This window comes from Triturus cristatus, chromosome 12, assembly GCF_964204655.1.
Source record: "Triturus cristatus chromosome 12, aTriCri1.1, whole genome shotgun sequence".
Lineage (NCBI taxonomy): Eukaryota > Metazoa > Chordata > Amphibia > Caudata > Salamandridae > Triturus > Triturus cristatus.
The window spans coordinates 9,466,011-9,480,648 of record NC_140595.1 but is presented as its reverse complement, the minus strand read 5'-3'; the positions used below and the strand labels follow the sequence as shown (position 1 = coordinate 9,480,648).

Here is a 14,638-nt window from a genome sequence, read left to right as displayed (position 1 = left end):
AGCACACACCACTCTCTTCAGCAACTAAACTTCAGGTGTAACCTCACCAAGCACGCACCACTCTCTTCAGCAACTAAACTTCAGGTGTAACCTCACCAAGCACGCACCACTCTCTTCAGCAACTAAACTTCCAATGTAACCTCACCGACCATGCACCACTCTCTTCAGCAACTAAACTTCAGGTGTAACCGCACCAAGCACGCACCACTCTCTTCAGCAACTATACTTCAGGTGTAACCTCACCAAGCACGCACCACTCTCTTTAGCAACTAAACTTCAGGTGTAACCTCACCAAGCACGCACCACTTTTTTTTTAGCAACTAAACTTCAGGTGTAACCTCACCAAGCACGCACCACTTTTTGTTTAGCAACTAAACTTCAGGTGTAACCTCACCAAGCACGCACCACTTTTTTTTAGCAACTAAACTTCAGTTGTAACCACACCAAGCACGCACCACTCTCTACAGCAACTAAACTGCAGGTGTAACCTCACCAAGCACACACCACTCTCTTCAGCAAATAAACTTCAGGTGTAACCTCACCAAGCACGCACCACTCTCTTCAGCAACTATACTTCAGGTGTAACCTCACCAAGCACGCACCACTCTCTTCAGCAACTAAACTTCAGGTGTAACCTCACCAAGCACGCACTACTTTTTTTTCAGCAACTAAACTTCAGGTGTAACCACACCAAGCACGCACCACTCTCTTCAGCAACTAAACTTCAGGTGTAACCTCACCAAGAACGCACCACTCTCTTCAGCAACTAAACTTCAGGTGTAACCTCACCAAGCACACACCACTTTTTTTTAGCAACTAAACTTCAGGTGTAACCTCACCAAGCACGCACCACTTTTGTTTTAGCAACTAAACTTCAGGTGTAACCTCACCAAGCACGCACCACTTTTTTTTTAGCAACTAAACTTCAGGTGTAACCACACCAAGCACGCACCACTCTCTTCAGCAACTAAACTTCAGGTGTAACCTCACCAAGCACGCACCACTCTCTTCAGCAACTAAACTTCAGGTGTAACCTCACCCAGCACGCACCACTTTTTTTTTAGCAACTAAAGTTCAGGTGTAACCTTACCAAGCACGCACCACTCTTTTTTTTAGCAACTAAACTTCAGGTGTAACCTTACCAAGCACGCACCACTCTCCTCAGCAACTAAACTTCAGGGTTAACCTCACCAAGCATGCACCACTCTCTTCAGCAACTAAACTTCAGGTGTAACCTCACCAAGCACGCACCACTCTCATCAGCAACTAAACTTCAGGTGTAACCTCACCAAGCACGCACCACTCTCTTCAGCAACTAAACTTCAGGTGTGACCTCACCAAGCATGCACCACTCTCTTCAGCAACTAAACTTCAGGTGTAACCTCACCAAGCACGCACCACTCTCATCAGCAACTAAACTTCAGGTGTAATCTCAACAAGCACGCACCACTCTCTTCAGCAACTAAACGTCAGGTGTGACCTCACCAAGCACGCACCACTCTCTTCAGCAACTAAACTTCAGGTGTAACCTCACCAAGCACGCACCACTCTCTTCAACAACTAAACTTCCAGTGTAACCTGACCGACCATGCACCACTCTCTTCAGCAACTAAACTTCAGGTGTAACCGCACCAAGCACGCACCACTCTCTTCAGCATTTATACTTCAGGTGTAACCTCACCAAGCACGCACCATTCTCTTCAGCAACTAAACTTCAGGTGTAACCTCACCAAGCACGCACCACTCTCTTCAGCAGCTAAACTTCAGGTGTAACCTCACCAAGCACACACCACTCTCTTCAGCAACTAAACTTCAGGTGTAACCTCACCAAGCACGCACCACTCTCTTCAGCAACTAAACTTCAGGTGTAACCTCACCAAGCACGCACCACTCTCTTCAGCAACTAAACTTCCAGTGTAACCTCACCGACCATGCACCACTCTCTTCAGCAACTAAACTTCAGGTGTAACCGCACCAAGCACGCACCACTCTCTTCAGCAACTATACTTCAGGTGTAACCTGACCAAGCACGCACCACTCTCTTCAGCAACTAAACTTCAGGTGTAACCTCACCAAGCACGCACCACTTTTTTTTTAGCAACTAAACTTCAGGTGTAACCTCACCAAGCACGCACCACTTTTTTTTTAGCAACTAAACTTCAGGTGTAACCTCACCAAGCACGCACCACTTTTTTTTTAGCAACTAAACTTCAGTTGTAACCACACCAAGCACGCACCACTCTCTTCAGCAACTAAACTGCAGGCGTAACCTCACTAAGCACGCACCACTCTCTTCAGCAAATAAACTTCAGGTGTAACCTCACCAAGCATGCACCACTCTCTTCAGCAACTATACTTCAGGTGTAACCTCACCAAGCACGCACCACTCTCTTCAGCAACTAAACTTCAGGTGTAACCTCACCAAGCACGCACTACTTTTTTTTCAGCAACTAAACTTCAGGTGTAACCACACCAAGCACGCACCACTCTCTTCAGCAACTAAACTTCAGGTGTAACCTCACCAAGCACGCACCACTCTCTTCAGCAACTAAACTTCAGGTGTAACCTCACCAAGCACGCACCACTTCTTTTTTTAGCAACTAAACTTCAGGTGTAACCTCACCAAGCACGCACCACTTTTTTTTTAGCAACTAAACTTCAGGTGTAACCTCACCAAGCACGCACCACTTTTTTTTTAGCAACTAAACTTCAGGTGTAACCACACCAAGCACGCACCACTCTCTTCAGCAACTAAACTTCAGGTGTAACCTCACCAAGCACGCACCACTCTCTTCAGCAACTAAACTTCAGGTGTAACCTCACCAAGCACGCACCACTCTCTTCAGCAACTAAACTTCAGGTGTAACCGCACCAAGCACGCACCACTCTCTTCAGCAACTATACTTCAGGTGTAACCTGACCAAGCACGCACCACTCTCTTCAGCAACTAAACTTCAGGTGTAACCTCACCAAGCACGCACCACTTTTTTTTTAGCAACTAAACTTCAGGTGTAACCTCACCAAGCACGCACCACTTTTTTTTTAGCAACTAAACTTCAGGTGTAACCTCACCAAGCACGCACCACTTTTTTTTTAGCAACTAAACTTCAGTTGTAACCACACCAAGCACGCACCACTCTCTTCAGCAACTAAACTGCAGGCGTAACCTCACTAAGCACGCACCACTCTCTTCAGCAAATAAACTTCAGGTGTAACCTCACCAAGCATGCACCACTCTCTTCAGCAACTATACTTCAGGTGTAACCTCACCAAGCACGCACCACTCTCTTCAGCAACTAAACTTCAGGTGTAACCTCACCAAGCACGCACTACTTTTTTTTCAGCAACTAAACTTCAGGTGTAACCACACCAAGCACGCACCACTCTCTTCAGCAACTAAACTTCAGGTGTAACCTCACCAAGCACGCACCACTCTCTTCAGCAACTAAACTTCAGGTGTAACCTCACCAAGCACGCACCACTTCTTTTTTTAGCAACTAAACTTCAGGTGTAACCTCACCAAGCACGCACCACTTTTTTTTTAGCAACTAAACTTCAGGTGTAACCTCACCAAGCACGCACCACTTTTTTTTTAGCAACTAAACTTCAGGTGTAACCACACCAAGCACGCACCACTCTCTTCAGCAACTAAACTTCAGGTGTAACCTCACCAAGCACGCACCACTCTCTTCAGCAACTAAACTTCAGGTGTAACCTCACCAAGCACGCACCACTCTCTTCAGCAACTAAACTTCAGGTGTAACCTCACCAAGCACGCACCCCCTTTTTTTTAGCAACTAAACTTCAGGTGTAACCTTACCAAGCACGCACCACTCTCTTCAGCAACTAAACTTCAGGTGTAACCTCACCAAGCATGCACCACTCTCTTCAGCAACTAAACTTCAGGTGTAACCTCACCAAGCACGCACCACTCTCATCAGCAACTAAACTTCAGGTGTAACCTCACCAAGCACGCACCACTCTCTTCAGCAACTAAACTTCAGGTGTGACCTCACCAAGCACGCACCACTCTCTTCAGCAACTAAACTTCAGGTGTAACCTCACCAAGCACGCACCACTCTCATCCGCAACGAAACTTCAGGTGTAACCTCACCAAGCACGCACCACTCTCATCAGCAACTAAACTTCAGGTGTAACCTCACCTAACACCACCACTCGTTTCACCAACTAAAGTTAAACTTAAGACATAATCTCACCAAGCACACACCACTCTCCTCAACAACTGAACTGCAGGTACAAGCTCATTTAACATCACCTTAAAGGTGACAACCAGCACCCTGAGTTACCATAGTGTGACAGAAAACACTCTCAGGTTACCGTAGGGTGATAGCCAACATTCTGAGGTTATCATAGGGTGACAACCAGAGCTCTGATGTTACAGTAGCGTGACAGCCAGCACACTGACTTATCTTAGCGTGACAGCCAGCGCTCTGTGTTCAATCAATCAATCAATCAAGCCTTTTGTATAGCGCACTACTCACCCAGAGAGTCTCAAGGCGCTTGGGGAGGGGGGGTCCACTACTGCTCGAACAGCCAGGTCTTGAGCTGCTTCCTGAAGGCGAGGTGGTCTTGGGTCAGACGGAGGTGGGTTGGGAGGGAGTTCCAGGTCTTGGCGGCTAGGTAGGAGAAGGACCTTCCTCCTGTAGTGGCTCTTCGGATGCGGGGGACGGCGGCGAGGGCGTGGTTGGTCGATCGGAGCTGGCGTGTCGGAGTGTAGTAGTTGAGGCGGCTGTTGAGGTATCTTGGGCCTTGGTTGTGGAGAGCTTTGTGTGCGTGGGTGAGGAGACGGAAGGTGATTCTTTTGTTGACCGGGAGCCAGTGCAGGTCCCTCAGGTGACCAGAGATGTGGCTCTGTCGGGGGATATCGAGGATGAGTCTTGCTGAGGCGTTCTGGATCCGCTGGAGTCTCCTCTGCTCTGGAGTTTGGCGATGGTTCCGGCGTAGAGGGAGTTGCCGTAGTCCAGTCGGCTGGTGACGACGGCCTGGGTGACCGTCTTCCTGGCCTCGGTGGGGATCCACCGGAAGATCTTACGTAGCATGCGCAAGATGTTGAAGCATGACGAGGAGACGGCGTTGACTTGTCTGGTCATGGAGAGGGAAGAGTCCAGGATGAAGCCCAGGTTGCGTGCGTGGTCTGTGGGTTTGGGTGCGCTGCCCAAGGCGGTGGGCCACCAGGAGTCGTCCCAGGTGGAGGGTGAAGAGCCCAGGATGAGGACTTCCGTCTTGTCTGAGTTCAGTTTCAGGCGGCTGTTCATCATCCACTCGGCTACGTCTGTCATCCCTTCGTGTAGGTTGGCTCTGGCGGTGGTGGGGTCGTTGGTGAGGGAGAGGATCAGCTGGGTGTCGTCGGCGTAGGAGATGATGTTGAGGTTGTGTTGGCGTGCGATGGCCGCGAGGGGGCTCATGTAGACGTTGAAGAGGGTGGGGCTGAGCGAGGAGCCTTGAGGAACACCGCAGATGACTTCTGTGGCTTCTGATCTGAACGGGGGGAGGCGGACTCTCTGTGTCCTTCCGGCGAGGAAGGAGATGATCCATTCTAGTGCCTTCTCTTGGATTCCGACGTTGCTGAGGCGCTGCACTAGGGTGCGGTGGCAGACAGTGTCGAATGCCGCGGAGAGGTCCAGGAGGATGAGGGCCGCAGTTTCTCCGTTGTCGAGCAGGGCTCTGATGTCATCGGTGGCTGCGATGAGGGCGGTCTCGATGCTGTGGTTGGCCCGGAAGCCGGACTGCGAGAGGTCGAGGGATCCGTTCGTCTCGAGGAAGGCGGCAAGCTGCTTGTTGACGGTCTTCTCGATGACTTTGGCCGGTGTTCACTGTAAGATACCAGCCAGCACTCTGAGGTTACCGTGGGGTGAAAAGCCAGTGCTTTGGTTTTATCATAAGATGACAAATGTCACTATCAGTTACCATAGGGTAACTTAAAGCACTCTGGGGTTATCATAGGGTGACAGCCAGCACTCTGAGGTAACTGTAAAGAGACAACCAGCTCTCTGAGGTTACCATAGGATGACAGGGAGCACTGTGAGTTACCATAGGGTGACAGCCAGTGCTCTGATGTTATTGTAGAGTGAGAACGGCACTCTGGGTTACCATAGAGTGACAGAAAGCAATCTGAGGTTACCATAGGGTGACAACCAATGCTCTGAGGTTTCCATAGGGTGACAACCAGCACTCTGAGTTACTGTAGGGTGACAGCTAGCACTCTGAGCTTACAGTAGAGTGACAATCAGTGCTCTAAGGTTACTTTAGGGCACAATCCAGCACTGTGAATTATGGTAGGCGGCAACCAGCGCTCTGAGGTAACCTTAGGTGCCAACCAGCACTCTGAGGTTACCGTACTGTGGCAACCAGCACTGTGAATTATGGTAGGGTGACAGCCAGCACTCTGAGGTTACCACCGGGTGACAACTAGCACTGTGAATTATGGTACGGTGACAGCCAGCACTCTGAGGTTACCACGAGACGACAGCCAGCGCTCAGTAATTACTGTAGGATGCCAGTCAGCACTCTAAGTTTACTGTAAGGTGACAACCAGCGCTCTGAAGTGACCTTATTGTAACAACTAACACTGTGAATTACGGTAGGGTGACAGCCAGCACTCTGAGGTTACCGTGGGGTGACAGCCAGTGCTGTGTGGTTACTATAGGATGCTAGCCAGAGCTCTGAGATTCCCATAGGGTGACAGTCAGCACTCTGAGGATGACAGCCAGCACTCTGAGGTTAAAGTAGGGTGATAGTCAGTGCTTTGATGTTATCATAGGGTGACAACTGGCTCTCCGAGTTACCGTGAGGTGACAGAAAGCACTCTGGGGTTACTGTAGGGTGACAGCCAGAGCTCTGAGGTTACCGTACGGTGACAATCGGCACTTTGAATTACAGTGGGGTGACAGAAAGCACTTTGAGGTTACCATAGGATGAAAACTTGCGCTGTGAGTTACTGTAGGGTGACAGCCTGTGCTCTGTGGTTACTGAAGGGAGACAACCAGAACTCTTAAGATACTGTAGTGTGACAACCAGCGCTCAGAGGTTACTGTAGGGTGACAGCCAGCGCTCTGAGCTTATCTTTACCGTATAGTGAAAACCAGTGCTCTGAGGATACCGAATGGTGCTAGCAAGCAAGCACTCTGAGGTTATTGTAGGGAGACAACGACACTCTGAGTTACTGTAGGGTGACAGCCAGGACTCTCAGGTTACCATAGGGTGACAGCTAGTGCTGTCATATCACCATAAGGTGACAACCAGTGCTCTGAGATTATTGTAGGGTGGCAGCCAGCACTCTGCGCTATTCCCAGATGGCTAAATATGACATAGGTAGTTTGTGTTGCTTTTAAGGGCTCTACTGAGTTTTGAATGAGAGTAGATGTGTGCTATTGACAGCTGACAGAATCATGAAGTTGGCTCACATTGTGGGGCATATTATCAAGAGGGGGCAATAAAATTATCGCCGCTTCAGCGGCCGTTTTCGGCAGAAAAGCGACAATAATTTTATCGCATTATTATCACGTACACACTGGCGCGTGTTTCCATGTTTTAGCACCTGTTTTACTCACGCCTCGCATCGCATCGTTAATAAGATGCAAAGCAGGCGTGCCTCACGAAACTTCACGGGAAAATATCACTAACGCAGCTTCGTGATATTTACAACGAGGCCCGACCGTCGTAGCGATAAAAATAATCGCGCTGACTCGCCATTAACGCAGGAATCTAACGTCTGCTAAATTCCTGACTAATGCATACTTAACATGGGAGGTGGATTATAGGGTTAAGGCCACATGGTCGTAATCAGCAAGCTTTTCTCCGTTTTGCATTGATTTTGGCTGGTTTTTCAGCGATGTTGGCCCATTTACCCGCTATTGCTGGATTTTATATCGCCAATGCACTAAGCGTTGTTAATACAGCGCTATCATGGCGATATAATCCAGCGATAGCTGCAATAGAAAGAAACTGCTAAGCGCGTTCAGCGATAATTATCACTGTGTCTTGATAATATGCCCCAGTATGTTTTCAGGGTTGTGGAAAGCCCTGAACAACACACGCATTTTGCTGTAGACATTGACCCCCCTCTCCTCAGTCTCGATGGTCTTGATCCATCCTCCTAAGCTCACATCTCTGTCTCTTTCAGCTAACCTGGCCACCACTGACATCATCTTCCTGGTCTGCTGCGTGCCCTTCACCGCCGTGCTGTATCCGCTGCCCAGCTGGATCTTCGGAGAGTTCATGTGCAAGTTTGTGAACTACATCCAGCAGGTGAGCCTCGAGGCGCTTGTCCTGTCTCAGCCTGTGGAACAGGGATGGGATATGAATGCTCCAGGAAGTTCCTGGGTGGCACAGAGTAAGGGCCTCTCCCATTGGTCAGCCTTAGATGTATGCTTGTATCTAAGGAGTTCCTGGGTGGCAATGAGAAAGGACCTGTGTCACTGGGCAGTCTTAGATTGGAGCTCCTTGGTGGCACTGAGTAAGGGCCTCCCTCGTTGGTCAGCCTTAGATATATTTAAAGACCTGTGTAACTGGGCAGTCTTAGATATATTCCTGTATCGCAGGAGCTCCTTGGTGGCTCTGAGTAAGGGCCTCTCTCACTGGACTGCCATCGAGGTGTACCTGTATCCAAGCAGCTCGCAGTAACGATCTGTGTCAGCTGTCACCATTAGGTCCATTCCCACAAAAGTCTGCAACCAGGTCTTTTCCAACCTCTACTGTAAAGCTTGGTGCCTCCTCCCGTATGATTTAATAACAGTCTGTAGGGGCTTGTGGGGTGGAGCAGAGAGAGTGTTCCCGGTCTAGTGGGCTCAGACTTGTGTTCTGGTGCCTGGGCTGTGTCCCTGGTGTGGGGCTGGTGGACTATTAGGTGTGGAGTGGGGTCGTGGAAATGGTGCTAGTTCAGAGGACTGACACTTGCGCACTGGTGCCAGGGCTGGGAATGGGGGTGTTCAGCTGAAAGAGTAGTGGTGGACTGTTGTAGTCTTACCAGGGCTGTGTCTGAGGCTCTTGGATTGGTGCTGGGGGAAAGGTTCCAGAGGCAGGGCTACGACTGGGGTAACTGTGCCAACGCTGACACTGCAGGGTGCTACCAATGGGCTCTGGTTCCTGTGCGTGCTCCTATCGTGCAATAGTGGTCTTCTGAGCATGCTTGATTTAAACTCTGCTGCCTTTTGTGCTTGCTTTTACCGGTAATCTGCTGGTCTTTGTACACTCTTTCACTGGATGACCTTCTAGGCATGCTTCCTTGGACTTTAATGACAATCTATGTATCCTTCCAAGTACATGCGTCCACTGTTCCCCAGTGGCCACCAGTGCATGCTTCCAATGGACTGTGGTGCTCCAGTGCATGCCTCCACTGGGCTCAGTGCATGCTTCCATGAGGCTATGATGGCCTCCAGTGCACACTTCCGTTTGGCCCCAGTGGCCTCCAGTGCACGCTTCTGCTGTGCTCTGACAGCCTCCAAGGCATGCTTCCGTTTGGCCCCAATGGCCTCCAGTGCATGCTTCCACTGGACTGTGGTGGCTCCAGTGCATGCTTCCACTGGCCTCTGTGGCCTGCAGTGTATGCTTTCATTCGGTCCCAGTGGTCTCCACTCCATGCTTCCACTGGCCTCTGATGGCCTCCAGTGCACGCTTCCGTTTGACCCCAGTGGCCTCCAGTGCATACATCTACTGGGCTGTGGTGCTCCAGTGCATGGTTCCTCTGGGCTAAGTGTATGCTTCCACTGGGCTCTGATGGCCTCCAATGCATGCTTCCGTTTGGCCCCAGTGGCCTCCAGTGCCTGCTTCTACTGGACTGTGTTGGCTCTAGTGCATGCTTTCACTGGGCTCTGTGGTCTGCAGTGTATGCTTCCATTGGGCTCAGTGCATGCTTCCACTGGGCTATGATGGCCTCCACTGCATGCTTCCATTTGGCCCCAGTGGCCTCCAGCCCATGCTTCTGCTGGGCTCTGATGGCCTCCAATGCATACTTCCGTTTGGCCCCAGTGGCTTCCAGTGCATGCTTTCACTGGGCTCTGTGGCCTGCAGTGTATGCTTCCATTGGGCCCTGGCTGCCTCCAGTGCACGCTACCAATGGGTTTTGATGGTCTCCAATGCACGCTTCCGTTTGGCCCAAGTGGTCTCCAGTGCATGTTTCCACTGGACTGTGGTGGCTCTCGTGCATACTTCCAGTAGACTCTGTGGCCTGCAGTGTATGCTTCCATTAGGCCCCAGTGGCCTCCAGTCCATGCATTTGCTAGGCTCTGATGGCCTTCAATGCATGCTTCCGTTTGGCCCCAGTGGCCTCCAGTGCATGCTTCCACTGGACTGTAGTGGCTCCAGTGCATGCTTCTACTGGGCTCTGTGGCCTGCAGTGTATGCCTCCGTTAGGCCCTTGTGGCCTCCAGTCCAGGCTTCCACTGGACTGTGGTGGCTCCAGTGCATACTTCCACTAGACTCTGTGGCCTGCAGTGTATGCTTCCGTTAGGCCTCAGTGGCCTCCAGTCCATGCTTCTGCTGGGCTCTGATGGCCTACAATATATGCTCCCGTTTGACCCCAGTGGCCTCAAGTGCATGCTTTCCCTGGACTGTGGTGGCTCCAGTGCACGGTTCCGTTTGGCCTCAGTGGCCTCCAGTGCATGCTTCCACCGGACTGTGGTGGCTCCTGTGCATGCTTCCACTGGGCTCTGTGCATGATTCCACTAGACTCTGATGGCCTCAAGTACATACTTTCATTGGGCCCTCGTTACCGCCAGTGCACGCTTCCACTGGGCTCGGATGGCTCCACTGTATGCTTCCTCTGGGCCCTGGTGGCCTCCAGTGACTGGTTCCGCTGGTTCCCAGTGGCCTCCAGTGCATGATACCACTGGGCTCTGATGGCCTCCAGTGCATGCTTCCTCTGGGCCCTGGTGGCCTCCAGTGACCGATTCTCCTGGGCCCTGGTGACCTCCAGTGCATGCTTCCTCTAGGCCCAGATGGCCTCCAGTGACTGCTTCCACTAGGCCCCTGTGGACTCTAGTGCATGCTTCCATTGGGCTCTGATAGCCTCCAGGGCATGCTTCCAGTTAGCTCCTGTGGACTTCTGGGCTTCCTTTCTTCGGAGCAGTGGTCTCCACTATGCATCTATGCATTTTTCCATCGCGATCTCGCGGAGGAGTAATGGCTTCTAGAGTGGAATTCAGACTTTTTCTGATTCGAATATGCATGAAGCACCATTGCCTTGCCTCTTTCCACATTTTGCCACTTTTACAAACCATCATTACATTGCTCTTTCCACATTTTGCCACATTTGTGAAGCACCATTGTCTTGCCTCTTTCCACATTTTGCCACATTTGTGAAGGGCCATTGTCTTGCCTCTTTCCACGTTTTGACACATTGTGAAGCGCCATTGCCTTGTCTCTTTCACATTTTGACACATTTGTGACCCACCATTGTCTTGCCTCTTTCAAATTTTGACACATTTGTGAAGCGCCATTGCCCTTTCTCTTTCCACATGTTGACACATTTGTGAAGCGCCATTGCCTTGTTTCTTTCCACATTTTGACACATTTGTGAAGTTCATTGTCTTGTCTCTTTCACATTTTGACACATTTGTGAACCACCATTGTCTTGCCTCTTAAACATTTTGACACATTTGTGAAGCGTCATTGCCCTGTCTCTTTCCACATTCTGCCACATTTGTGAAGCGCTACTGTATTTGCCTCTTTCCACATTTTGCCACATTTCTGAAGCACCATTGTCTTGCCTCTTTCCACATTTTGCCACATTTGTGAAGCAACTTTGTCTTGCCTCTTTCCACATTTTGCCACATTTGTGAAGCGCTACTGCCTTTGCCTGTTTTCACATTTTGCCAAATTTGTGAAGCACCATTGCCCTGCATCTTTCACATTTTGATACATTTGTGTCACCTTTTTCATGCCTCTTTCCACATTTTGATACATTTGTGAACCACCTTTGCCTTGCCTCTTTACATTTTGCCACATTTGTGAAGCGCTACTGAATTTGCCTCTTTCCACATTTTGCCACATTTGTGAAGCACCATTGCCCTGCATCTTTCACATTTTGACACATTTGTGAAGCGCCAATGCCTTGCCTCTTTCACATTTTAACACATTTGTGAAGTGCATTGTCTTACCTCTTTCTCATTTTGACACATTTGTGCCGCACGTTTCCATGCCTCTTTCCACATTTTGACACATTTGTGACACACGTTTTCCATGCCTCTTACCACATTTTGACACATTTGTGAAGCACCTTTGCCTTGTCTCTTTCCACACTTTGACACATTTGTGAAGTGCATTGTCTTGCCTCTTTCAGATTTTGACACATTTGTTACACCTTTTTCATGCCGCTTTCCACATTTTTACATATTTGTGAAGAACCATTGTCTTGCCTCTTTCACATTTTGACACTTTTGTGACACCTTTTTCATGCCGCTTTCCACATTTTGACACATTTGTGAAGGACCATTGCCTTGCCGCTTGCACAGTTTGCCACATTTGTGAAGCACCATTGCCTTGCATCTTTCACATTTTGCCACATTTGTGAACCACCTTTGCCTTGCCTCTTTCCACATTGTGCCACATTTGTGAAGCGCATCGACTTGCCTCTTTCCACATTTTGCCACATTTGTGAAGCGCATTACCTTTCCTCTTTCCACATTTTGCCACATTTATGAACCACCTTTTGCCTTGCCTCTTTCCACATTTTGCCACATTTGTTAAGCACATTGCCTTGCCTCTTTCCACATTTTGCCACATTTGTGAACCACCTTTGCCTTGTCTCTTTCACATTTTGACACATTTGTGACGCGCCGATGCCTTGTCTCTTTCACATTTTGCCACATTTGTGAAGCGGATTGCCTTGCCTCTTTCCACATTTGTGAAGCGCATTTCCTTGCCTCTTTCTACATTTTGCCACAGTGGGGAACCACCTTTGCCTTGTCTCTTACACATTTTGCCACATTTGTGAAGCGCATTGCCTTGTCTCTTTCACATTTTGCCACATTTGTGTAAGCGCCGATGCCGTGCCTCTTTCCACATTTTGCCACATTTGCGAAGTGCATTGCCTTGCGTCTTTCCAAATGTAACACATTTGTGAAGCGCATTGCCTTGCCTCTTTCCACATTTTGCCACAATTGTGAACCACCTTTGCCTTGCCTCTTTCCACATTTTGCCACATTTGTGATGTGCATTACCTTGCCTCTTTCCACATTTTGCCACATTTCTGAACCACCATTGCCTTGTCTCTTTCACATTTTGACGCATTTGTGAACTACCTTTGCCTTGAATCTTTCCACATTTGCCACATTTGCGAAGTGCATTGCCTTGCCTCTTTCCAAATGTAACACATTTGTGAAGCGCATTGCCTTGCCTCTTTCCACATTTTGCCACAATTGTGAACCACCTTTGCCTTGCCTCTTTCCACATTTTGCCACATTTGTGATGTGCATTACCTTGCCTCTTTCCACATTTTGCCACATTTCTGAACCACCATTGCCTTGTCTCTTTCACATTTTGACGCATTTGTGAACTACCTTTGCCTTGAATCTTTCCACATTTGCCACATTTGTGAAGCACCATTGCCCTGCATCTTTCACATTTTGCCAAATTTGTGAAGCGCTTTTGCCTTCCCTCTTTCCACATTTTGCCACATTTGTGAACCACCTTTGCCTTGCCTTTTTCCACATTTTGCCACATTTGTTAGCGCATCACCTTGCCTCTTTCCACATTTTATCACATTTGGAAAGTGCATTGCCTTGCCTCTTTCCACATTTTGCCACATTTGTGAACCACCTTTGCCTTGCCTCTTTCCACATTTTGACACATTTGTGAACAACCAATGCCATGTCTCTTTCACATTTTGACACATTTGTGAAGCGCCAATGCTTTGTCTCTTTCACATTTTGACACATTTGTGAAGCGCCGATGCCTTGCCTCTTTCACATTTTGAAACATTTGTGAAGCGCATTGTCTTGCTGTTTTCACATTTTGACGCATTTGTGCCGCACGTTTACATGCCTCTTTCCACATTTTGACACATTTGGGAAACGCATTGCCTTGTTTCTTTCCACATTTTGACACATTTGTGAGGCACCTGTGCCTTGTCTCTTTCCACATTTTGACACATTTGTGAAGTGCATTGTCTTGCCTCTTTCACATTTTGACACATTTGTGAAGCGCATTGTCTTGCCTCTTTCACATTTTGACACATTTGTGCCGGACGTTTCCATGCCTCTTTCCACATTTTGACACATTTGTGAAGCGCATTGCTTTGTCTCTTTCCACATTTTGACACATTTGTGAAGCACCTGTGCCTTGTCTCTTTCCACATTATGACACATTTGTGAAGTGCATAGTCTTGCCTCTTTCACATTTTGACACATTTGTGACACCTTTTTCATGCCGCTCTCCACATTTTGACACATTTGTGAAGCACCATTGTCTTACCTCTTTCACATTTTGACACATTTGTGAAGCACCTTTGCCTTGTCTCTTTCCACATTTTGACACATTTGTGAAGTGCATTGTCTTGCCTCTTTCACTTTTTGACACATTTGTGACACCTTTTTCATGCCGCTTTCCACATTGTGACACATTTGTGAAGCACCAATGCCTTGCATCTTTCAGATTTTGCCACATTTGTGAATTGCCATTG

At 48.8% G+C, this 14,638-nt stretch overlaps 1 protein-coding gene across 1 annotated transcript in view; it reads left to right on the top strand.

The window, feature by feature from the left end:
- KISS1R (KISS1 receptor) overlaps positions 1–14,638 on the top strand; it is a 260,552-nt gene that overhangs the window by 60,986 nt on the left and 184,928 nt on the right. Inside the window, exon 2 of the mRNA XM_085637413.1 lies at positions 8,144–8,268. Within this exon, the coding sequence (XP_085493539.1) occupies positions 8,144–8,268 (125 nt within the window). The remainder of the gene's footprint in view (positions 1–8,143; positions 8,269–14,638) is intronic.